Below are 26,245 nucleotides of genomic sequence, written 5' to 3'. Positions count from 1 at the left end.
GAGTACAGGAAGGGGGACAGAGTGGTTACAGGGGATGGCAGATGATAAAGGGAGACTGATGCTGATTGATGTGGGAGAAGTTGGACCAGGATGAAGAGTGGAGGACATGGAACTTGGACAAAGGTTGGGAACAGAATAGGAGTAGGATGAATGTGGGAGTTACCTGTTCCCCTACCACATCCAAAGAGACTCAACACTCAAAGGTGGAAGTGAGGAGAACCCAGTCCTGCTCTTCAGGACTCGGGTGCCTGAGAGGTAGGTGAAATTATGGCCAAGGAGACAGGGAGACAACACTGTTAAGGGAGGAGCGCAGAAGCAGTTCAGGAGCTGTCCCTGGTCCTGACCAAACCCATATCATTTCATGGTGGATAGAAGTGAGAGCTGATGGGTACACAGACAACACTAGCTCCTGTCTTCTTCCTCCTCTAGGGCCCATGATGCCTCCCCCCATACTCAAAGTTCAATTTTCTATAGCTCTCCTCAACCATGTGCAAGTGTGGGTGCCTCTACAACCCCATACCAGAAACCTATCCTGTAACTCAAAGCCCTGTCCCATTTCTCCCCTCCCAACTGGACCCAGCTCCACCCCACTTCCAGTTCAGGTGTTGGCATAGGCCTTTGCCTCTACTTAAAAAACCTCCAATTCCCATCAGAAATGAAACTCCCTCCATGCAGACTTTCCTCATGGGTCCCATTCTCCCAGCTTAGCATAGTAGGTATGGGTTAGATCAGCCTTTGTTCAGGGCAGAATAAGTCAGGGCATTCTAGGGGCCTAGTACTCGGCACTGTTGAGTTATGAATGTATGATGCTTGCAGTTTCGGACTAATTTAACGGGGGAAGGTTGTTGATCTTACTGCAGCTGCTACAACACCCCCAGGGCAATGGTAGTATTCTGACCAGCTCCAGCCGGGGCAGCTGGGCTACAGCAATGCCTCTTCCACCCTAGAAGCCAGACAGTATCCTCACCCTCCCTACCAAGGCCTGAGTCCAAACGTCCTCCTATCCTTCCCCCCAGGTCTTCTGGGGTCACCAGTTAGGTGCTGGTGGCAGCAGAAAGGAAGCAGAGGCAGCAGTGAGGATCCAGGTTTACTCTTTGGGGATACAGGTGGGCAAGAAGGTGTGGGTGGGCGGGGTGTACCCCTCAGTAGTCAGCTGTGTAGTCTGTGCCATGTAGCCCCCGGCACAGCAGTGTGAACTCCTTCACCATCTCCTTCACCCGCCTCTTGTTCACTCGCTCACTGAAAGAGGGAAGGAAGAGCAGGTTAGCACCATCCACCACCTCTGCCTCTTCCTCCTTCCTACCCTGAGCCCAGGTCTACCCCAACTGTGCTCACCGCAGGATCTGCTGGCTGAAGGTGTCCTTCTGTTCAGGACTGAGGCGGGCAGAGGGAAAACCAGGTGGTTGCAGTGCCTCCTTAATCCACATGCTCAGGAGGCTGAAGCAGTGTTTGTTCAGGGCGAACAGGATGTCGGCAAAGCAGTCCATGAGGCTGCGGGAGGCCTGGCCCCCAATGGCCTAAGGGAGAGGGGCTCTCAGCACCACCAGGGCCTGTTTCCTCTGCCCCAGGGGTGCCTGGCTACCCCCCATGCCCTCCTGAACAGTTCCCCAGCCAAACTGAACATGAGAAGTGAGTGCTGCTTTTTGAGAGCCAGCTGATCCTCACAACAACCCAAACAACGTGGCCATTTAATTGAGGAAGAAACAGAAGATCAGAGAGCTTAGGGAGTCGAAGGCATATGTTTCCCAGAAAGCCAGCTACCTCAGCAGGGAGGACCACCCAATCCCGTCTCACCCCTCCCACTCCATCTCACCTCCAGCACTGCTATAAGCAGCATACGGCCATCCTCCTGCACCACCTTTCCCACAGGTTCAACTTCCCCACACCGAGGCAGCAGCTCTGTCTGCAGAGGATGGAGGGGCCCATCAGCCCCAGCTCCTTCCCACGTCCCCCGAGGACAAGACCTGCACACCACACCCCTACCCTCTAGAGTCCTGTGTAGGGCAGGGCTAGGTATAGGGGTAACAGGAGTCAGCACGGGACTTACAAAGAAGCCACAGGAGGCCTTGACTGTAGGCGCCTCAGGGAACTTGAGGGCGAGCACAGCTGTGAGAGAGATGGAGGTGGATCACATGGGGCCAGAGGATCCAGGGGTGTTGGGGAGGCCCAGGCCCACCTTTCCCCCTGCCCCACTTACCACACTGGAACACAGCTTTGACATCCAATCGTTCACACAGGAACAAATCTGGCTTCCGCTTCAGAGCCTGCAGGAGGTGGAGCTGGTAAGTCCAGCCCCAGCCAGCTCCAAGGGCCATCCCCCCACTCACCTGCCACCCCAGCCCCCAATTCCGTGCATCACAGGTAGAGGCTGCCAAACCAGCCACCCAGCCATCTCTGGGGGACCCAAACCACCCCAGAGTCCAATAGGTCAGGAAAAGAGCAGCCCAAGTGATGCTGTGTACATGTTCATGTACATGAATGCACAGGTGTATGTGAGAGAGGTTGTCGGGAGCACAATGCAGAAATCTTAGATCTCACATCACTCTCTGAGCAAACAGTTCTCCCTGCCCCTCCAGCAGGGCCAGACCTCCTGCAGGCTCCAGGTAGCCAGCAGTGACTTCGCCTTGATTCATAAAGGTAGTCGAGGCCCCCTGGGTTGGTTAAAGGGGCAGCAGACAGAAGAGATGGGAGCTGGGCATGGAGCCCCCAGTCTAAAGGCCCCTCCCATGTCCCATCTGCATTCCTCAGGCACCCTCCAGCTCCTGCTCAGGAAGAGGGAAAGGAGAGTAGGTGCCCTGGAGCCACAGCCCCACCTTTTACCCAGGACACCCTATGTCCAGGTCGTTCTCAGCCAGATGGACCCCAAGAGCCAAGAGGGGAATGGAGGGAGTCAAGGGAGCAGATGGTCCATGCCAAGTTGTACTGGCACAGGACTGGCACACCCTCGGGTCACAGGAGATGCTCTGCACAGCTCCAGCAGTACTCAAACAGTGCCCTTCCCCAGCAACCCCCCAATGTGGAGCATACAGGCCCCTAACCCTCCAACCCCTCACACACCCTCCACCCCCATGTTCACTCATGTGCATACACCCCCACATGTACCCTCACTGTAAACACACACCTCTATCACATACCCCCACACACACACTCTCTCCACATCTGTAACACACCCTCACTACATATTCGCACACCCAAACACCCAACCCATGTCCACATGCCCATATCCTCAACTTACCTACTGTTCTCTAGCATATCCACACTCTCCCAACACACCCATCCACAAATACACTCAACACCCTCACCTCCATCCAGACCCCAACACACACTCCCTACTCCTCACTCCTACCTCCCCCCCATCCACCACAAAGACTGTAAATTCCAAGACAGCAAGCACTGTGCCTGCTTTTGCTCACCATTATATCCTTGGCACCTAGCAGAGTACCAAGCATTACACTTGATAAACACTTGTTGAATGATTAAGCAAAGAGACATCATATACCCAAACCCACAGGAGCCCCCAACACACAGAACCCCTCCCCCACAGCTCCTTTTACACTCCCACAGTGCAACACATGTATCTTCCCAAACACACAGACATACCAATACCATAATACACACTCCCACAGCTCAACACGTATCAATGCCCCAAATCATCAATGCCTAACCTGCATCAACAGACAACTCACAGCAATGCACATGCCCGTACTTTAACCACACACTTACCCCAACACCAAACACAACACACACACTACTTAGAGCAGTTAGGTGATTTCTGTTGCCATTGCAAACCAGACTCAAAACACACAAAATAAGGTCCAACACTCTTAAACACACACCAAACACAAACGCATCCTAACATGGTCTTGAATGGAACCCAGTCCCCACCTCCTAGCAGCAGCACAACCTCTCCAACAGCCCGACTCTGGGCTCCACTGCAGCACATTCATCTTCAGCCCCTCGCTTCGGAGCTCCTCCCAGCCTACCTCTCAGGAGCAGGCTGGGGGCACTGAGGCAGGCAGTTCCCGGCAGGAGCACGGGGACAATGAACCCCAGGCCCTTCAATTCCAGCCCTGCCCCTGAACTTCTTGGGCAGCCCAGCCACTCAGGATCTGCTGGGCACAGTCACCACCCCTCCTCCCCAAGGCCAGCCCAGCTCCCTCCCTCAGGGTTCAGCCTCTCCCTGGTCCTTGTAGAAGACTGAGCTAGTTGAGGCAAAGGGGCACTAAAGGAGGATGTTGGGTTGTCAACTTCCACGGAAACAGATGAAGAAACTCTATTCAACTGAACAGAAAAAAAATTTGTCAACAGAAAGCTAAAAATAGGCTTAAATTGAATTCCAACATAAGAGAAAGAGAAAGAGAGAGAACAGAACGTGAATGAATAAAACTAAAACACACCTGTGCCAGGAGTTGCATAAATGAATCAACAATATCAGGATGATCCCTGGGCCCTAAAATATAATAAAGATGGAACTTAAGAAAAAATTATACAAACAGCAACTCAACCTCATATAGTTATGTGGGACTGAGAGCCTGCAGGGAGACAGCGTGGGGGCACATGAGCAGCAGGAAGCAAGATAAAGAAACAAAACATACAAAAACCATGAACTGGGAGAAGCCCAACAGAAAGAGACGGCAAAGTGAAGGACGGGCCTGCCCCAGCTCCCTCCCAAGGGGCCATCCATCTACTCCCCACTTCTCCCAGATGAGTCCCCCCAAGTGTCCCCTTGGTGCTTGAACAATGCTGGACTCCAGGTAGCTGGAGAAATGGCCCCCAAACTCTTGTTGTGGTCTCTGGCAGGCTGGCCCCTACACTGCTCCCTAACATAGACATCCCATCACCAACTATTGAGAAGCAGGGCAGGGCTGGTGGGGGGACAGTTGGTACCTCCTTTTGAGGGCTGGTTGAGGCCCTGGAAAAAGGCCAGGACGGCAAGACCTGAACAGGTGTGCCCTCACTTCAGTAGCCTCAGGGCTCTTGGCCTAGCTAAGGAAAGGAATCTGTTGGGTCTGTTACCCCCAGGACTCCTTCCTGAGTAGGGCAATGTGCTGTGGGGCTGGCTGTGCAAGCCACTGTCAGGGACTAGGTGAGTAAACCTAATTAGCTGTATCATGAGGCCAACAGTGAGAGCCCCACCCTGGCAAAGCCCCCTCCACATGGATGAGGACTCAACAGAGAGCTAAGCTCAGGGCTAAGGATCAGCTCTGCCATCTGGACATGGAGAGGCCTTGCCAAGAGAGTGGAACCAGTCAACGTGTCACCCCATGGTCTAGTGGGAGGGCAGCGCCCAAGGAAGGGATGGCCAAGACTGGGCCAGCATAACAAGTAAGGGGGCCATCCTGTTCAGCAAGACAACCAACAAGCCCAACAAATATGATGTTGGATACTATTGTGCTTCCAGTTCTGATGGCTCCTAGGAAAAGAGCAAGGCATGCACCTGGAGCTCCTGCTTGGGCTGTTCCACCCTCAGGAGGATGAGCTGCATGAACATCCACCTAAGGCACCGCTAAGCAGTTGTGTGATCTTGCGTGAGCCACAAATGCTCAGTTTCCCCATCGGTAAAGTAGGCTATAATCTCTGCCGTTTCCTTCTCTAGGCGGTTATGAGGAGCCACTGATAAAAGTCCATCCCTTTCACATCTGAATGAACTCTGAGTTACTCAAGTTCTGGAAAATATGGCCCAATGTGCCTCGTGCCTGGGTCCCACTGCTGAACAGGAGTTGCAACATTCAGAAGGTAAGTCAGAAAGTAAGAAGAAAGGTTCCGAGGACAAGGAGCCCTTACCCTCCTTTATCCACCAGTGTCTGCTCTATGCTGGCCTCATTCTGGGCACACAGACAAGAGATCCAGCCCTGCCCTTGACAAGCTTAGTCTAGTGAGAGAAGTAGACACATGCGATTGGTGCTGTATTAGCAGTGTGTGCACGAGGCTGTTTTAGGCCTGAGTCAGGAGCATGCGATTCTGTCCAGTAAAGGGCATAAGGCATTGCCGTCAGAGGAGCAACAAATGCAAGGCACAGGGCTCAGATGGAGCACAGTGGGAAAAAAAGCCATTGTGCCTGGACAATGGCAGGAGAGGATACTAAGAGATACACAGGAGCTACATCATGTGAGTGGGAGTGGGACATTAACCTGAGGGCAATGGGGTGCAATGAAGGGGTTTTAAGCCAGGGAGAGAAAATGCTCAGATTTATGTTTAATAAGGAACATTACAGCTGCACTGTGCAGAATGGACTGGAGAGAAGGGCAGCTGTCAAGGAAACCAGTTAGAAGGTGATCCAGGTGAGGCCCTAAACTGAGGTAGTAGCCATGGAGGGTGGTGAGAATTGGGCAGACTGAAGGATAATCAGGAGCCAGGGTCAATGGGGCTTGTCCCTGACTAGATAAGATGAGCTAGTAGAGGTGGGGCTGAGGAGGACTACCCAGGATTGTGGCTCACATCTCTTCCCAGTCTTGGTCCTACCCATGGCCCACAGAAGTAGAGGCCAGGATTAGAGGATTAGGCACAGAAGATATGAGCAGAGGACCCTTTGGGCCCCAGTTGAGACCCCTGGTGAGCCTCAAACCCAGACCATGAATCCAGGCAAGACTCACGAGGCTGGCTGACCAGTGCTGTTCCTTCCACATGTTAGGAGCCTGGGTTAGGCGGCGGGGAAAGCCTGAAGTCCTCTGCTCCCAACTCTCGCAGGTGGAGGTGGGGGCACAGTGAAGGGGGACTACAGCCAAACATACTTGGCTTTTGACTTAAAAAGGAAAAAGTCTCAATGTAGGAAAAGGAGCCAGCACCAGAAGTATTTTGCAGGCAAAACCCCAAGCCAGGTGCCCAAAAATGCTACTTGAATACCTGTAATAATCCTCTCAAGTATATGATGTTTCAGTTTCACAGATATGGCAACAAAGGCTCAGCTAAGGTGAGTGATTTACCCAAGGTCACACAACTGGTTGGTGGTGATGAGATAAGAATCTAGGTCTATGTGACTTCAAAGCCCACACTCTTTCCCTGTTTCACTATATCCCAATGAGAAAGAGCCAGCATGGCCCCCAAGTCCCTCAGAGCCTCTTCCCCCGCCCCTTCCCCACATCCAGACTGGCCCTGAGCCCAGCAGGCAAGTAGAAGACATCGTTCACCCTCTTGTCCACTTCAATCTAAGGTGTCAATTATTTATAAGGTGACAACTGTGCTGTGCTTGATCCCATAAGTTTCCCATCGAGTCCCATGTGCAACTCAGGGGACAGAGAAGAGTGGGCAGCTGTGGCTCCCCAGTTGGGGAAGCAGAGGCAGTGGCAGTCACGGCAGAAGCAGAGACCCTGGCTAGGACCTACCTTGTTGGAAGAGAGTGAGTGTGACGGAGGTGACGAGCAGGAAGAGGGCCTCGATTGGTGGAAAGTGGGCAGGCTCATGAGCAAAGATGTGGACCAGCTACAACAAAGCAGGAAATGCTAGTCAGCTGAGGCCCTGCCTCACCAGGACAGGTCAGTGTCCCTTGAATGCGGGTGGGGACCCCAGCTGGGGCAGCCACCTACCCCATCCCACCCCACCGCTGGGGAAGCAAGCAGATCTCTGACCAGGAAGAAATCCAGAACACTGGCTGTCCCAACCAGAAGGCCCACCTGTCGAGTTAGGTCAAGAGCAGAGGCCTGGGGGATGGTGCTGTACATCCGACCCAGCATCTCACACAGTTGTGGCACCATGGGGGCAAAGTCATCCAGCAGTGTCTTGACAGACTTCTCGAAGATGGCACACACCGCCTTGGGAAGAAAGCAAAAGGGCCCTGGTCAGCAGGTCACAATTATCTGGAACAGGGCTGAGACCCTGCATATAGGAGGCCTACAAAGGGGTCCTTACATATAGTCCTTGCCTGGCCCAGCAAACCAAGGAAAGTGAGCAAGTCTGATCCTCACACTGAAAGGTGGAGATAAAAAGACCCTTCTCAGAGGGGCACAGGACATAACTTAGTAACTTAACTCTTCTACTTATATCTCCACATTTCCCCTCAGGAAGCAGCAACAGCAACAGAAACCTGAATTTAGGATGGCCTGAAAAGGCAGGTCTCTGATGCTAAACTGGCCCCTGACTGTCACTCAGCCACAACATCATGGCCCTTTGGTTTAGCACATCTTGTGATTTGGGGGGAGTTCTGAATGTCTCTCCAAAGGATTCCTGGCATCTACTGGGCAGGATTCGCCTCCCCTATTTCCTCCCAATCACTGCAAGCTGAAGTGGGGCGGCAATACTACCTCCTGTGCCACCTCTGAACAGAGTCACCATGGGGGCAGACAGCGAGGGTTGGGGCTCACCTCTACCACCTGAGCATCATTCAGCCACTTGCTCAGCACCTTCTGGATGAGCTGGAAGACCTGCTGCAGTACCACTACCACCTGAAGACACAGGGAGAAGTAAGGTGCCTCCACTACCACTGTCACCCACCTGGGAAAGACTTGGGACGAGTGGGTAGGCCAGGAGTTCAAACCTGTTACCCCAGACTGCACATTGAGGACTCAGTGCAGAGGAGATGGTACCCGCTAGGGGAAGGAGTAGTTTGCCAAGTGCCCCATGAATTAGAGCAGAGATCATCCTGAATTTTAGGGATCATCTCAGAGGAAGCTACGGACTGCAAAGCAGGGATACTGAGTACTTCATGAGATTATTAAAACTTTGTGACTTTTTTTTTTTTCAAATTAGTTCCTATCTGTTTCTACTCAGTAAAGCCCTTTTAGCGCCATAAGCCTTTGGGCTAGTTCTAAACGAAGTAAAGCTGCTGCCTCACCCCAGATAGGCTTGTGGTAAGGAGCCCCACGGATGTGCAGATACTGGCAGGTTATGGAGGAGCAGAGGGCAGACAGAGGTCCTGGTAGGTGAGGGAAGACAGGATGACAACTATAGAAAAAGGGGTTCTGTGGGAGGACAGTGGCCCAGACTTGGTCTGGAGCCAAAAGAGTAACTGAAACTGGGATAAGGAGATGGGCAGAGGGACCAGGATGCCTGTGAGTTCCTTTTCTCCCATTCTGGCTTCCTTTTCTCCGGGAGAAATGTTGGAGGGGACCATGGGAACAATGACAAAAGTATGCCCTCACGTTTGTACAGAACATTACACTAGAGAAAGTTCCTTCACTGAAGACCACATTTGATACCCAGCACAGTTCTACGAAGTAGGCAAGCCAGATATTCCCATGTCCATAGTTTCAAATACGAAGGTGAGGTTTGATCCAAATCAAACAGCCTGTAAATTGTCCTTCCAACCCCAGTGCCCAAGTTTATCACAGTATTTATCACACTGCTTTGCAACAACCTGCTTACATGTATTTTCTCTAAACTGAGAACAACTCGAAAGCGAGAGCTATTATGTGCTGAGCACGTAAGCATTCTCACCACCCTCAGGGGACAGTGAATGCTGAAGGAGAATATGCCACAGCACTGGGGACTGAACAGGGGCCTGTCATAACATCAGTTGCAGGGCTGAAGGATAATGTCAGCATCCCCCATGGGGCTGAGGAACCACAATGATATCAGCCTCCACTGAGCTGGGGACAAAGACACCACCACCCACAGGGCTGGGTAAGACAATGACATCACTACTATAGAGGACTAAATGACATCACCCCCCCATGAGGCCAGGGGAGCAATGACAACATAACCCACAGAGTTGGGAAGTGACAATGACATTCCCACAGGGTTGGGGAACAATGGCAGTGACAACATCACCCACGGGGTTGGGTCCCTGTGGCACTGGCAGCTTCCGGAGCTCAGGGCCTTCATGCTCATCCTCATGGTGACTGACGTCCAGCGTGGTGAAGAGGTTGGAGAGAAGCCCCAAGATGTGGACAATGGCCAACTTGTTGGAGGGATTGGGCTATGGGGAGAAGTGAGCCAAGCTCTAGATCTCCCAGCCCCAGCTTGGCTCTCTGGCCCCAGCCCTGACTGCTACCTCCAACCCCACCCCTCAGCAGCCACAGCCAACAACACAGGAGAGGCTCAAGTCCCAGCCCTGCTCCTTGGCCCCCAGAGCTCACTCACTATCTCCTCTGCCAGCTTCTCCAACTGCTGGATGTAGGGCGAGATCAGTGAGTGCAGGTTCTTAAGGATCTCCTCCACCTGCAGGGCTGACAGCAGGAAGCCCAATGCCTGCATCAGCCACATGCATTGGCTTGTCTGTGGGGCAGAATGTGAAGGGTCAGTCCCTGGGCCACATCTGGCTAAGGGTTGGAAAATAAGCCTCTTGGGGAAGGTTCCAAGAACAGAGAAGAAGGGATAAGTGGTAGGGGAAGGCAGAAGACAGGCTTCTGGGATAAAAGAGACCCCTAGAAACTCTGGAGCCGCACCTTGTGGATCTGTTTCATCAGTACATCCTGGAGGTAAAAAGAGGAAACGTGGTATCAGCACAGTGCAGAGTGTGTCCTGGTGCCCAGCACCACCCAGGGCCCAGCCCACATACCTGGGAGACGGCTACAATGTTGGCAGCATAGGGCGGCAGGTCATACTTGCACTCCCGGCAGATCTTCTTGAGGGTGGACACAGAGGAGACAGAAAGCTCGGGATTGCCTAGGGCATGCAGTACCAGGGGCAGAACACTATTGATCATGACGGGGTGGTCAGCCAGCCACTCAGACAGAGCTCCTGGGGCAAAGAAGGGAGGAAGGATGATTTCTGAGAGGAGCCAGGCTGGCTTCACACTACATCCCTGCAAGGCAGGCAGAGCTCTGGCGGGTTCAAGTTGCAGCCCCAGCACAGAGCAGGCACTCCAGGACTGAATGAGCAAATATGCATGTGCCTGCTCAAACACGAGCTCACAGCTGAGAAGCAGGAAGGGGTCACTCAGCATGGGCCCATTACCTCTGACCCACTGACAGTGAACTAGCCTCACTGTAGGAAGGACCCTAGCTGTGCCAAAACAGGGTCAGCTGGCTGCAATGCTGATTGTATATGTGGGCATGTGTGTCTCTCCCATGTTGATGGGACCCAGCAGGCTGGCCAGGCTGGGGATGGGTGCTTGTGGCTCTGGGTATGTGGTTACGGGTGTGTGCCAGGTCTCACCGATGGTGAACATGACAGTATCCGCCAGCTGCACATTGCTGATACTGATCCGTGGGATAAGGCCAATGAGCCCAGGCACCACATCAGAATAATTGACATCGATGGTCTCCGCGATGGATTGGAAGCCGTAGAGCAGGGCCTCTGTGTGCTGGGGAAAGAAGGTGCCACTGGCTTGGCTGAGGAGGAGAGTATGACAGGTCTGGGAGGGCTGAGGGAATCAGGCTTGGAAAGTACCTGCCAGGAGTAGGGCTCCTCTGAACTGGTGAGCAGACGGCCTAGCTTGTCATAGAGGTTGCTGAGCAGCTCAGCCCCCAGCATCTCATAGACATACATGAGCGTGTCTGAGATGTCCACCCTGAGAAGCAGATGAAGGCCTTACACATTACCTGGATCCTGCCCCCAAACCCAGTAGCCCACCCCAGTACCCAAATAACCCCTGAAAAAATGCCTGGAGAATACAGAAAGGAGCTCCAGGATTCAGGAAACCCAGCTTTGGGCTCCTCCCCTCATTGCCTTCATTATTTCAGGATTCTGTTTAGACCTAGGGTCAGCCTGCTACCATCACCTGTAAATTCGGAACTGCTCCTTCTCGTCTGAGGACCAGAATCCATACTCTTCGTCGGAAGGGAACTGGGCTTTGTGCAGAAGCACATCCACCAGCTGGAAGTAGACTGGCCGGTATACTTGCTGGTACACGGCCTGCTTCTCTGCCTCAAAGGACAAAATGTCATCCTGAGGGAGCCAGGGGAGAGAATTAGCCACCTTGCCAGCAGCCACAGAAGCCCATGATCTACCTTCTTCCACCGCGGCCCAGTCCTACTGGTAGTCACGTAGACACACCTGCAGCGTGTACCAGAAAGTGAGAGTCAGGGAGCTGGTGGTCTCATTGACAGGATAGTGGCCAGGGATGCCTGTGCAGAACATGATCATGTTGACAAGTGCCAGGAAGCTCTGCCAGTGCTCCACTTGGTCCAGCAAGGCCCTGGGGGGAGGGGAGGTACACAGTAAGATCATTCTACCTCCCGCAAATGGGCCCCACAACCCCGCCTCTTAGAGAGTCCTGCTGTCCCACCCCCAGCTGGCCCCACTCCTCACCGGGAGTGGTTCTCGCCCAGGGCCACAGCAATGCGACAGATGCCATGGGAGGTCTCCATGTCCCCATTTTGCACTGCCTGTCGCAGTTGTTCCTGCAGTCCCAGCACCAGCGGGATGAGTTTCAGGAGTGTATTCACGTACCTGGAGGCATGAGGTAAGGAGGTCGGTCAGAGCTGCCTGCCCTGTTTCCCACCAGCTCTGAGAGACAGGCACAGCCTCCTTGCCTTCCATCAAAGCTGCCCTCCCCCGATCAAATTCTAAGGAAAAAGCTTTGATGCTGCCCATTTTGGGAAGAACCTTAGGTCAGGAGAACTCTCAGAAGGAGGCAGGAGAAGGTCACAGTCAGGGGAGACTGAGCAAGAATGGGAGACTAAAGAGTCAACACAAGCTCAGGAGCCCTGACAGACAGCAGTTAGAGTTAGAAGGCAGCAACAACTCTGAAAGCCTCAGTCCTCACCATCCACTCCACCTCCTCCCACCACTGCCAAATCCTAACTCCTGTGTCGCCTGGCAGCAATAGGAAGGGAAAGACACAGATGATAAACTCAGAGAAAGCTAAGAGGCAAAATGAGTAGGACTTGGCGATTGACTGGATACCAGGATGGGGAAGAGTCAAGGACAACTCTTAGGTTACTGGCTGAGCTGTTTAGTGAGACCTGAGGGGTGGGTGCAGGGGAACACTAACACCTTTACGGGAGGGACAAAGGCGATAAGTTCAGTATTAGGCAGTTGACTCAGAGCACTTGGGTGGGATATGCAGGTGGAAGCATCCAGAAAGAGTTGGATTTAAAAAACCTGAAGCCCAGCAGAGAGGTTAGAGCAAGAGACATAGATTTGGAAGTCATAAGAGAACAGTTGGTAATTGAAGCAATGGAAGTAGATGAGAATTGCCCAGGGAGAAAGTATTGAATGAGAGAAAATAAGACAGTCTAGGTCAGAACCCTGAAGCACAGTGATCCCTAAAGAAGGAGCAGAGGAAGCAGAGCCCACAAAGGAGACTAAGAAAAGACTCCCCTCCATCCACTGCACCCCTCCAGCAGTCTGCTCTGGGGAGGCCAGACCAGGCAGAGGAAGAGAGACTCTCAGCATGGATCAGCTGCCAATCAGAATGTTGTCACCATAGCAATCTATGGAGGGAGGGGGTCTGAGGGTCCAGAAGGAGCTCTATCTGAACTTGGACTTGCCCTAAGCAGGTTGCTAGGCAGACAGCCTCATAACCTCGGTGGGAGGATGAGAAGAACAGGAAGAGGCAACCAGCCCAGGGATGTTGCCCCCTTCTCCACACCCCCATGCTGATGAGACAAGGCATCCATACCAGGATCCCCCTGCCCCAGAGACAGCCCCAGAGGGTGCTGTCTGGGGACAGCTGGGATAGCTTTTCAATCCCATGACCCTGACACGGGCTGCACCACCAGACAATGGGCACCTTCAGGCCAGGCTCTGGAACAAAGGGTAAGGGCAGGACCAAGGGCATGGCCTGTGTACTTCCTAGCAACAGAGAGGGAGGCAGGAGGTAGTGCCCTACCCCCATTGCATCTCCACTGTGTGCCAAGGCTCCCTCCACCTGCCAAAGTTCGTGCAAACAGTAGGTACTCAATTAAGGTTCTGAATTTTTCTCATCTGAGCCTCCTAATAGGGTAAATCAAGGACAACCAGCTCGGAAGGGCTCAGAGTGTTACTCAAGGTCACACAGCAAATTGGAGGCTGGTTCCAGGTGGAGGCAGCCCCTCAGGCTGCTTGCTATGGGCCTGCTTCTCTTCCAAGACCTAGCCTGAATGTCCCCATAGGATCTATGCAGATCTCAGCCCATATCCCCAGTCCCAACTCTGTGGGAGTCTCCAGCAGCCTGCCTAATTCACCTTCTCTCCTTCAGTCCCCATTAAAAAGTTTTTCCAGGATTAAAAACATATTTCAGGAAGAAGAAAAAAAAAAATTGGAGAGCCTGGCAAGGAGCAGCAGTACAAAAAAAAGGGTAGCTTTAGTCCCGTTGGAAACCCTGGTGGTGTAGTGGTTAAGTGCTACGGCTGCTAACCAAAGGGTCAGCAGTTTGAATCTGCCAGGCACTCCTTGGAAACTCTATGGGGCAGTTCTGCTCTGTCCTATAGGGTCACTATGAGTCAGAATCGACTCGACGGCACTGGGTTTGGTTTTGGTTTTGGTTTTTAGTCCTGACACCTACCCAAGGGAGGGTGGGTATCAGGACACCTGGGGAAGACAGTGCCTGGATGGCCTGGGGGTCAAAGCCACTGAAGGTGACTTTCTAAAGCCAAAGCAAGGAAATTAGACTGGACAGAGCAAAGCCCAGGACAGAGTTACTTCCTGCAGCTCTGACTCCCAGCTGAGTGCAGCCTACCCATGGGGGAAGCTCCTGCACGGATTTCCCACCACCTGGGTACCTGTGCCTGGGGCCTGTGAGTGGACAGAAGGACAAGCCTCAAACCCCAAAGGTATCCAGGTTTGGGGGAGGGAGACAGCAAGGATGTCTTTAGGGCACTTGGCTAGGACTAGATTCAAGAGCCCTGGCTCCAGTTGGTCACTCAAGCAGCCAAGGGCAGAGCTGCTGGGACTCCTTGGCTGTAGCTCACACTGAGCTAAGCCTAGACCTGCAATTAGAGCTCTGGGAGCAGAGCTGAGAAAATGGGGAGAGTTGCTAAGCAACCAAGGGGGCTACAGCCAATGGGCGCCCAGGAGGCTGTGGGTTCCCTCACTGGCTCCTTGCTCGCTCATTCGTTCAGGGGAGAAGGGGCATCAATTACCTGCCTAAGCCCCTGAGAGACAAGCTGGGCGGGTAAACCTGGATCTATCCAAGAACATCCCACATCACCCACCCACCCCTGTAGCCCTGGCCACTTCCCCTTGGACACCAACCTGTCCAAAGCCAGCCAGCACTCTAATTTCAGGCTGGCAAGAGAGGCCTTAACCTGGGAATTGGTGTCTACCTCAACTTGGGAAACCAGGGCAAAGGGATCATACTAACTGCCAAAGCAATAATGATACCAAATACTAGCAACTGCCGCCGATGGAGAGCTTCCTGTGTGCCAGGAACTATGGAAAACCCTTCTCAGAAATTCTCTTATTTAATCTTCATACAAAAATATTATTTACCGAGTACCACAGCCAGGCCTTATGTACACTCTTATTTAAACCTCTAAAACAACTCTGTGAGATTGCTCTATCAATCTGAGATTTATAAATTAGGAGACTAAGGCTTAGAAGTGACTTACCCAGGGCCTCGGATCCAGGAAGTGGACCATGTGGGATTCAAACTGAGACATGACTAATGCCTGAGCCATTAATCACTCTGCCCTGTGGTCTCTTTCCTTCGTTTTCCCCCTCCAACTCTGCCAAGGATTCCCAAAACCTTTTCTCTGAAATGTCACCATCAGGCCTCCAGCCTTGCCCTTTCTACTTCTCTTCCTGAACTTATACCCAAAATTTCATCATGCCATATTCTCTCCTTAAAATCCTTCAATATCTTTACATCATCCTCAGGATGAAGGCCAAAATCTCTAGCTTGGCCTACCAGGTCCCACATGATTTGGGCCCTGATTTCCTGTCACTCTGGCCTTTAAACCCTGCTGTCCATCACACCCACAGGTGTGGTCATTTACTGATCACCAGACTCACCAGGCTTGCTCCACCACCCCTGCTCAGGCTCTTTCATCTGTCTGGAATGTCCTCCCCATATCCATCACCACCTCTTACACAGTGTTCGAAGCACAGCTCAGTTGTCACCCATGTGGGAAGCCTTTCACAACCCCAGATGGGTTCAATGCCTCCTCTAGGCTTCATCAGAGCATTCATCACACTGACCTATAGGCTGTGAGCTCCTGAGGTGCAGAAGGCAGTCCCATTCACCTCTGTGCTCCCGTGCTCAGCACAGGGCCTGACACATAGCAGGTGCTCAACAAACACTTGCTGAACACGTCACTATGTTTGCCTCATTTTAGGCCCTTCAGTGTACCATCGTGCTGCCCACCACAGACCTGCCCACCTGCCATGCTCCCTGAAACCTGGAATACCTTCTCCCCCACCCCTCTGTCACTTAGGCAACTTCTACGTTTCACCCATTCAAAAAATATTGAGTGCCTCCACGTGCCAGGCACAAAGTTGACAAAATAAAATGACAGTCCCTGTTCTCACAGATTTGAAAAACTAATGGGAAGACATACATTAATTTATAATGATGTATCCCGTGTCAAGAGATAAGAAGAAAAAATACTGATAATAGAGAGAACTGAAATTAGTCTTGAAAATCATTAATGACATTCCCAAGAAAGTGAAGTTTCTGCTGAGCTCTGAAGGGCAAGGTGAGGAGGAGGGGAGTGCCCCACAAAGAGGTGATGTGTCAAGTACATATGATGGCTCGGAAGCTGGGAGGAGCATGGGACACTTAGGGAACTGAAAAGGCCATGTGAGAGTGTGGAAAGCAAGGAGCGTGCTAGATTGTGCAGCACCTCTGTCAGTCACACTAAGGATTCTGAACTTTATCCTAAGAGCAGTGAGAAGCCACTGAAGGGTTCTGGGCAGAAAGGAAAGATTAGATCCTCATTTTTAAAAGATCACTCTGGCTGCTGGGTGGACAATGAAGGGCCTTAGAGTGAAAATCTGGGGACTGGTGAGAAAGCTGTCTGCCGTAATCTGAAGAGAGAGATGATGACAGCTTGGACTAGGTGGTAGCAGTGGTGATGGAAAAAAAATAGCTTTACAATATGGCCTGGTGACAGACCTGTCAGGACTTGGTGACTGACTGGTTGAGAGAAAGAGAAGAGTCAAATATTTTAATTGAGTAACACACTGAATGATTAGTTGTTTAATGTCTGTCTCCCTCTCTGAACCATGAGGACAGGGACCATGTCTTGTTTGGTTCCTTGCTGTATCACTAGCATAGGACCAGGCATGCAATAGGCACTCAGTTAGCATTTATTGAACAGGTGGATGGACAACTGTGTAGCTGGCCAAGCAGGCTGTCCCTCTCTGGGCAGGTGGGAAAGAGCTCACCTCTGGGCATCAGGCTGTGAGATGGCATTGACAATGGCCTCCACGCTGCTGTCGAAGAGCTCTGAGTCCTGGAGGGCAGCGAAGGCAGCCTGAATGAGTGCCTCACAGTCCTTCAGCGGCACCTCCAGCTGCACCCAGCTGGAGAAGCACTTGAGCACCTTCTGACGCACACAGCTGGGTGAGCTGGGTTGCTGTAACAGCTGCTCCAGTAATGGAAAGACAGCCCCACACTCCACCGCCAGGCTGGCCCGCACCAGCCCTTTGCGGTATTGGGGCAGGCGACTGGTCTGGAACTCCTCGGGCAGCACTGTCAGCAGCTCTAGCAGGGCCAGGCAGCGGCCCTGGCCATCCACTGGTGAGTCCTCAGCCTGGAAGAGCCGTACCATATCTGCCACAGCACATGGCCAAGCGTCAGGCATCATGCTGAGAGCCAGCGAGGCCAGTGCCACACAGAGACGAGTCAGCACAATCTTGGAGCCACTGGCAAAGTGGGTGATCTGGGTAAAGAGCTGTGCCTTTAGGCTTTCGTACTGGTCAGTGGGGATGTCACTCCAGTAGCGAGAGATTTTGATGTGCAGGGCACTGGCCCCAAAGTACTGGATCTCAGGCACCTTGTCGGGCTGCAGTAGCTGCCAGCTGAAGTGCCAGGCCTGTGGGGAGACCTGGGCCTGCATCAGCCACTTCTGAGCCAGGTTCTTGTTCTCAATGTTGGGGTCATAGTAGAGCTGGTGCAGTGCCTGCAGGACAGCACAGGACTGAGCAGATGCTGGCCACTCTGGATCGTGCCAGAGCCCAGAACAGAGGGCATGATTTGGTCCTGCAAGACTGCCCCCCTCCCTGACTGGGGGGCTGGGCAGGAGGGAGAGCTCAGGGCTCGGCAGTGTTTCCTGGGCCCAGGGTCCTCTGATATCTTGAGAGCCTGAACCTTGCCCATGCTCTACCATACTCTCTTCTTGAAGCAAAACGTATGAGTTCAAAGAGGGAACCCAGGAAAGCAGGAAAAAAGGAGGCTGAGATCCCCAAAGGAGAGGCACTTGAGGTAAAGGGCAAGGTCCAGGTGGAAGGAATGGCTCCGTGGGGAAAAAGCCAAGCCTGAGAAAAGCATGGCGCAGCCTCAAGGGCTCTGACCCTCCCAGGCACAGCTGCTCCCATCAGCTCCAACAGCTCCCTTCAGCTCCCCCAGGATCATCCCTAAGTCACTCCAGATGCTGGCACCAAAGGCAGTATGAAATCTGAGCAGGACTTAGACTTTGCCAGGCAGCCCTGAAGCAGAGATATACTGGAGGGGAGAGTGAGAACACCTCTCAGAGAGCACATGTGAGGGTCCAAGTCGGTCCAGAGAAGCCTTGGCCACAGCTGCAGCCCTGGAAAACGTCTAGCCTTTAGATCTCAACTAGCAGAATCCTCAGGGCCCCAATTCCACTGGGACTTCACGCAGTAAGAAAACAGTGGCTTATCTCCCCGGTAGCACATGGAACCTTGCGCCACCATGCCAACACTGCCCAGCCCTAGGGGGTGGGAGAGTGAGGCCAAGACACTGACCCCTAAGAAGGCTCCACCCAAGTAGGCTTAGCCCTATCTATACCCCTGCCAGCCAGTTGTCTGGCTCCTCGGGATGCTGAGGCAGGCAGAGAACAGAAGCAGAAGGGATGCATTCTCACAGTTTGGCATGGCAACAGGGTTCAAGAATAAGTACTGAATATCTCCAGCCTCTGCTTCCAGCAAGGTGGCCCCAGGCATTTCCCCACTCATCCCAGGAGGCATGCATTCCTGCATTCCAAGCCCCTGGAGACAGAACCCAGAAAAGAACCAGAGAAGCAACCCCAAAAAAGGTGGACTAAGCAGGAGGGCAGCCTGGGAGGCCCATGGCAAGGGGTTATGTGGGGAGGTGAGTAGGGAAGCGTCCTGTGAAGCTGCCAGCAGGGCCAGGCCCCTCCGACATAGCACAAAGTAAAGGGGACAGCCACTCCCAAAGCACCCTTACCAAGGAAGAGCAAAAACATAACCCAGATTGTTTTAATTCCAGATTATTTTCGGAGCCCCAGGTGCAACAAAGTCAGGGTCCAGGATGGTCTAGCGCCTGTATGGTTCCTGGGAACTAAGCTGCACATTTGCTGGGTTCCTGGTTTCCTACTGCACTGCTCATGCAGTTTCCATGGAGCTGGAGCGTGGCCAGCCTGCCTTGGAGGTCTAAGCCATCAGCTCCCTGAAGCGACCATCCCAAGACCCTACAGTATCTCTCCACAGGGGACCCGTGTCTAAGGAAAGACAAAAATAGCCCATTAGGAGACTGCAAAACTGCTGTCCTGCCTGCCAAGAGAGACAGCAAAAGCCAGGTGCTCTGGGGCACCATCCCAGCAGGCATCCAGCCCAGGCCTAGGCTTGGGCTTCAATGTCAGTTCCCAGAACTTCTGCTCTGTCACTGGAGTGCCCACCCCAGGGCCCTCATACCTTCTCCACGTTCTCCACAGTGAAGTCCAAGGCTGATGCTGCTCCAGCCCCTGCAGCCCCTGGCTGCTCCTCCCGCCGCTCCATCTTTGCTCCCTCCCCAGTAGGGAGGTAGACCCTGACCTTTCTCCTGCCCCAGCCCCTTGGCTGCTGACGCCCTGCTAGACCCCAGCTTGGGTACCCAGGGAGTGGTAGGGTGACGGGGGACCCAAGGCAGGCATGGCTACGGAGGCCTTCCCACCTCGGCTGGAGGTGGGGTGCTTGCCAGAGATCAAAGGGGGTGCTTATATGAGGAGACCCCCTGAGGAGGACTCCCAGGAGAAGGCAGCCGTCTGAGTGGAGCTATTAGGCGGAGGTCCTAATGGTAGGTCACGGCTCTATCCTCAGAATCTGTGAGAGGCAGTCATGGGGGAGGTCTGTGAGGGAAACCGAGCCCCTGGCCCGTGAGGGATCACAGGGTCGTTGACCTGTACCTACAACACCCTCATCTGGGGGTGCTCTCGGGTCCTACGAGGAGGTCACGAGGGTGGGGAGATCACGGGGGAGAGAGCCTTTTGCGGGTTACGGAGAAGTCCAAGGAAGCGCGGGGGTGCAGCTTTGAGAGCTTGGGACGAAGGGTCCGTGGAGTTGAGGGTCTGTGGCAGGTCCCCTCCGCTCGGCCTGGCCCACGATCTGCTCACCGCCCAGCTCCGGCCCCTCTACCGCCGCTGCCTCCGCCCCAGTGACTGACAGGCGAGCTGGTCCAGCCGGGACGGGGCGGGGACCTTGGCAAGCGCAGGGTGCCCCGAGCGCCTGTCCCCGGCCCCGCCAACACAAGCCCCCCCCCCCCGCCTGCCTTGGCCCACCCCGACCCGGCACAGCCCGGCACGGTCCAGCGGAACTGCGCGGAAACTCATTCCGGGTCCCTGGCCCTGTCCTCGCGCCAGTCTGCGCGACCCCGAGCAGGCGACGGAGCGGCTCGCCGCCCGAGGCCCCCGCCGAGCCAAGGCCCCGCAACTGTGCACTCTGGGAAGTGTAGTCCGTGTTGCGCCGAGCCGGAGGGCGGTGCCTGGCGGCGGAGGCCGGGAGCACGTGGGCCAATATCCGCTGAGTCCCGGTCCGCCCCAGGCCTCCCGCTGACTGCCGGCACTTCCGGACAGGCAGTCGGTGGCGCTGCGGAGCAGATCCCGAAGAGGTTGTGACTCAAGGGCCCGGTGGGTGGAGGTGGGAGCTCGGGGCTGTAGGATCGAGGAACCCAGTTCACTCTGGTTGCTCCGCTCTGGGCGCAAGCGTCAGCACCACCCAGAGAAGTGAGGGGACTTGGCGCGCCTCAGGAAAAAAAAAAAAAAAGGATGTCTCGCTTGGCCACCCAGACAGCTAGCAGGAATCCACATACCATGGACAGTGCTCGGAGAATTCCCTACGGTTTTTGGAAACACCACCACTCGTCTGTGAGTTTGTCGTACTCTGGAGGCTTGCGTGTTGCTGTGATGCTGGAGGCTATGTCACCGGTATTTAAAATACCAGCAGGGTCACCCGTGGTGGACAGATTTCAGTGGAGCTTCCAGACTAAGACACACTAGGAAGAAGGGCCTGGCGACATAATTCTAAAAAAAATGGCAAGTGAAAACTTTTTGAATAGCAGTAGTACATTGTCTGAAGGAACAAATCTGTCTTGGAAGAAGCACAGCCAGAATGCTCCGTAGAAGGAAGGCCGGTGAGACTTGACTCACATACTTTGGGCATGTTATCCAGAGGGATCAGTCCCTGGAGAAGGGTATCATGCTTGGTAGGGCGTCAGCAAAAAGAGGAAGACCCTCTAGGAGATGGATTGACACAGTGGCTGCAGCATGAGCTCAAACATAGCAACAATTGTGAGGATGGGGCAGGCCTGGGCAGTGTTTGATTCTGTTGTCCTTAGGGTCGCTATGAGTTGGAGACAGAACCTAACAACAACAACTTGGAAACAACTTCTCTCTATGAGTAATTAGAATAAGAATAAAAAACCAACCCAGTGCCCTCGAGTCGATTCCGACTCATAGTGACCCTGTAGGACAGAGTAGAACTGCCCCATAGAGTTTCCAGGGAGCGCTTGGCAGATTCCAACTGCCGACCCTTTGCTTAGCAGCCTTAGCACTTAACCACTATGCCACCAGGGTTTCCAGAATAAGAATAGCTCACCTTTAACTGCTAGGAACAGTACTTTGCATATTGTAGGTCCATTTCTCTCAGCAACTCTAAGGTAGGTGTTTTCATTCAACATTTTCAGATAAGAAACAGGATTTGGGGAAGGTTAAGCAAATCTTGGAAGTCCCTGGGTGGCTCAGATGATTAAGTGAACCAAAAGGTTGGTGGTTTGAATCCACCTAAGCACCTCAGAAGAAAGGCCTGGTGATCTACTTCCAAAAAATTACAGCTGTTGGAAACCCAATGGAGCACAGGTCTACTCTGAAAAACATGGAGGCTCAATGAGTCGGAATCGACTCCATGGCAACTTTTTTTTTTTTTTTTAAGCATATTTGTCCCTAGACACATAGCTAGGGTGGCAGAGTGGGGCCTCAGATCTGGTTTGCCCCGGTCCAGAGTCCAGCAGTCCCTGTGATACTGCCTTTCACCACTCCAGTTTGTTCCTTAGTTAACTCCTGCCAGCTACCCCAGCAAGAAAAAAAAAAAAATTAAAAGGGAAAGGACCTCTGTACTGTCCTAAGGCCTGAGAAGGTGGATGAAGTCTTCCTGAGAAGGAGAAGCTTGATCTGAGCTTGAGGAATAGAGTCTGGGGAGGAGGGCCTCTCCATATGCTGGTAAGCAAAGTCCAGGGAGAAGCTAGTCATTCAACAAACCTTTATCGAGAAAGTATTGGAAGAACAGCTAGTAATTTGTGTTCTGCTTCAGGGTATATATATATGTGGGGTGAGGAGGTGGGTGGAGGTTAGTAACAGAGATGAGGTTGAAAAGACAAGTTGGAAGCAATAGACTTCTGTAGTTTTTAACCTAAATGCAATGTGAAGCCAAGATGAGTTTTAAAGTGAGCAGTGATGATTGGATTTGCATTTTAGAAAATCTGTTTGCATAATGGAGGGTGAATTGAAGGAGGAAAGAGTAGAGGCAGGGGACCTTTGGTAGGAGTAAACCAAACCCATTGCTCTTGCTTTGATTCTGGCTCTTAGCGAGCCTCTAGGACAGAGTAGAACTGCACCATCGATCTTTTGGTTAGCAGCCAAGCTCTTTACTGTGCCACCTGGAATCCTTAGGAGGAAACAGGAAGCCAGAATAAAGTGGGTGATTCCAGACCTGTGCCTGGGTGGGGGAGGATGTAAAACGCTCTGGCTCTGGTGCTGCTTTTACTGTTGGAAGTGGGGGGAGGGAAGAAAGGGATAGTTACCTTTCAGCATGGGAGTTTAAGAGCACAGATTCTGGACTTAGGCCTGGGTTAAACACCTGGCCCTGCCCCTTTCTAGCTATGACTGCTCGGCTTCTTCTGAGACTCACTTTCCTATTAAAAAAAAAAAGCATAGTAATTCCTCCAAAAAACAAAACAAAACAAAACCCGTTGTGGCATCCTACTTCCAGTAAAGGACAAATTGAGGTGATTGACGAGTAGGGCTTGGTCCAGAGGCCACAACTTGGTTAATAGGAGTTTTCTTCCTACTTCCAGTCCAGGGCTCCTTCCTCTCACCCCGGAAGTCCCCCAGCAGATAAAGAAGCTAAGCATCACCAAAGTGGTTCCTGAACATGCTTCACAAATACCACCTAAGGCAGATGGACTAAAGTAGGCCCTATTGTTGTGTGCCCTCAAGTCAATTTCGACTCATGAACTGTGTAAGGTAGAGTAGAAGCGCCCCATAGGATTTCCTAGGCTGATATCTTTACAGGAACAGATCACCAGGTCTTTTCGCCCTTGGAACAGCTGGTGGGTTAGGATCGAGGACCTTTCAGTTAGCATCTGAGCACTTCACCATTGTGCAACCAAAAAAAATCTGTTGCCACCAAGTCTATTCTGACTCATAGTGACCCTATAGGGCAGAGTAGAACTGCTCCATAGGGTTTCCAAGTATGTAATCTTTATGGGAGCAGATTGCCACATTTTTCTCCCAAGGAGCAACTGGTGGGTTTGAGCCACCAACCTTTTGGTTAGCAGCCAAGTGCTTAACCACTTCACCACCCGGGCTCCACAGCAGGCCCCTACAAAAAAAAAAAACAAAAAAAAAAACCAAACCCCTTGCCATCAAGTCAATTCTAACTCATAGCGACCCTACAGGACAGAGTAGAACTGTCCCATAGGGTTTCCGAGGAGTGGCTGGTAGATTCGAACTGCTAGCCTTTTGGTTAGCAGCCAAGCTCTTAACCACTGTGCCACCAGGGCTCCAAGTAGGCCCCAGGAAGGGCCATTTCTTGGGAATCTCTATTCAAGGGGGGCCTTTAGGAGATGACAGTGCAGGATAGCTTAGAGCCAGTTGTAGAAGGTATGAGTAGAATGTATAGGTGTTAGAGCCTATGACAGTCTGGGAAGGGCCCGCAGATTCAGGAAAGAGCATCCCAAGGAGACAGAGCCTCTGTTGGGCACCTGGTGCCACCACCAATCCATGTCCATGTCCATGTCAAACTAAGTTCTCAGTCTGAAGTTTTTCACTCTACCAAAATAGTGTGAATTTGGACTGCAAAACCTGATGGGAGCCTGCTTGTAGATGCAAGTTCTTAGGGGAGGCTTTTTTCCCATTCTACTTAGCACCAAGGTCAGATGCAGGCAGTTTTCTTTGTAGTTCCCAGGTTTTGCAGGGGAGGGTAGGTAGGAGACGGACAGCTTTATTTCTAATTCACCCTTAAACTGTGGGCATGGCCCTTTGGAGTCCTGGCTTTATGGAGAAGCTTCTGAATAGACTTCCACTGTGAGTGAACTCTGGACTTTTGTCTTCTTTCCCATAAACTCAGGGAGCCTTCCTGGGTAAAGAAAATGTCCTCAAGGTGAAAGCCAGCTTCAGAGCTTTGCTTATCTTTCTAGTGTCCTGTTTTCACTTATTTTTTGACCTGAGAGTTTCTTATATTCTTGGATGCATTTAATTTTGATATATATATATATATTGTTTGTTTTTTGACCACTCTTTTGTGGTTTCCTTCAGGGACTTGTCCCCCTTTCTCTTCCTAGCCCTTAAATGTTGATTCTTCAGGGCCTTAGCCTGTGGTTCTCTTCCTATTCCTCCATATCTCACCACTCCTGGGCTTCGAGCTGTGCCTTTCAGATCTCTCTAAACCAGACTGTCCTGAGTTCCAGACTCTTACATCCAGCTGCCTCCTTGCCTCCCTGCCTTCTTGAACATGTATAAAACTGAACTCAGGACCTTCTTACACGTTATCTCAATCACATGCTAAAGATACTACTTCCCCTGTGTTCTTCGCCAGTCACCAAGCCAGACACCTGGAAACCCTCCCTTTCCTCAAGCCCCTACCACCAGCTGGTCACAGGTCCTGCTTACTGTGCCTCACCTCTTGCCTGTCCTTCCATACTGCTCTATCCTAGATCAAGACACCAGCATGTCTTGCCTGAATTATTGCAAAAGCTCTAACTGGCCTCTCTTGCCGCCTGTCTTGGCCCTTCCACTCCATACTAGGCACAACAGCCAGAGTGATCCATCTAAAACACATTTCTAATCAATCATATTACTCCCACCACTTAAAATCTTTCAACGGCTCCCCTCAGGACAAAGTCCAAGCTCCTTGGTATGGCATTCAAGGCCCTTTAGGATCTCTCCAACCTTCTCCCAATTCTACATGGAATTGTGACAATCCTGGAAACACACCAAGCTGTTTCACACCTCCCTGGCCTTGTTCATGCTACTGCCTCTGCCTAGAAGGCTCTGTGTCAGTCTGGATCCAATTAGGAGAGAAAATCACATAGTGAGCACACAAGGCAAGTTTAATATAAGAATTATTACCTGTAACAGAGGATTGAAATAATGAGGGATTCGCTAGTTAGAAGTAAAGAGAACTCTAACATATATAGGAATAGCAGATTCCTAGGGTTGAGACACTATATCAGACAATGTTCTGTGCTATTCATAAGGTTTTCACTGGCTAATGCTTTTCAGAAGTAGACTGCCGAGTCCTTCTTCCTAGTCTGTCTTAGCCTGGAAGCTTAGCTGAAACCTGTCCTCCATGGGTGACCCTGCTAGTATCTGAATACCAGTGGCATAGCTTCCAGCATCACAGCAACATGCAAGCCTCCACAGTACGACAAACTGACAGACATGTGACAGAACATTGTCTGATATAGTGCTGGAAGATGAGCCCCCCCAGGTTGGAAGGCACTCAAAAGATGACTGGGAAAGAGCTGCCTCCTCAAAGTCGAGGGGACCTTACTGACGTGGATGGAGTAAAGCTTTTAGGACCTTCATTCGCTGATGTGGCATGACTCAAAATGAGAAACAGCTGCAAATATCCATTAATAATCAGAACCTGGAATGTACGAAGTATGAATCTAGGAAAATTGGAAATAGTCAAAGATGAAATGGAACGCATAAACATTGATATCCTAGGCATTAGTGAGTTGAAATGGACTGGTACTGGCCATTCTGAATAGAACAATCATGTAGTCTACTATGCTGGGAATGACAACTTGAAGAGGAATGGTGTTGCATTCATCGTCAAAAAGAACATTTCAAGATCTATCCTGAAGTACAATGCTGTCAGTGATAGG

At 52.1% G+C, this 26,245-nt stretch overlaps 1 protein-coding gene across 1 annotated transcript; it reads right to left on the bottom strand.

Annotated features, from left to right (window-relative positions):
• Nucleotides 1-1,058: 1,058 nt before the first annotated feature.
• IPO13 (importin 13) lies at nt 1,059-20,339 on the bottom strand. The gene is made up of 20 exons (XM_049879052.1): nt 19,579-20,339; nt 17,128-17,864; nt 12,127-12,267; nt 11,872-12,013; nt 11,597-11,763; nt 11,266-11,386; nt 11,032-11,179; nt 10,433-10,614; nt 10,320-10,346; nt 10,015-10,149; nt 9,707-9,850; nt 8,298-8,378; nt 7,611-7,748; nt 7,323-7,419; nt 4,398-4,450; nt 2,198-2,264; nt 2,048-2,106; nt 1,814-1,903; nt 1,336-1,517; nt 1,059-1,239 (listed from the first exon to the last, which is right to left on the bottom strand). The coding sequence occupies exons 1-20, from the start codon at nt 19,660-19,662 to the stop codon at nt 1,143-1,145; spliced, it is 2,892 nt and encodes a 963-aa protein (XP_049735009.1). The 5' UTR covers nt 19,663-20,339; the 3' UTR covers nt 1,059-1,142.
• Nucleotides 20,340-26,245: the final 5,906 nt, after the last annotated feature.

This window comes from Elephas maximus, chromosome 3 (assembly GCF_024166365.1).
Source record: "Elephas maximus indicus isolate mEleMax1 chromosome 3, mEleMax1 primary haplotype, whole genome shotgun sequence".
NCBI classification, from domain to species: Eukaryota; Metazoa; Chordata; class Mammalia; order Proboscidea; family Elephantidae; genus Elephas; species Elephas maximus.
This window is presented reverse-complemented; position numbering and strand designations above follow the sequence as displayed.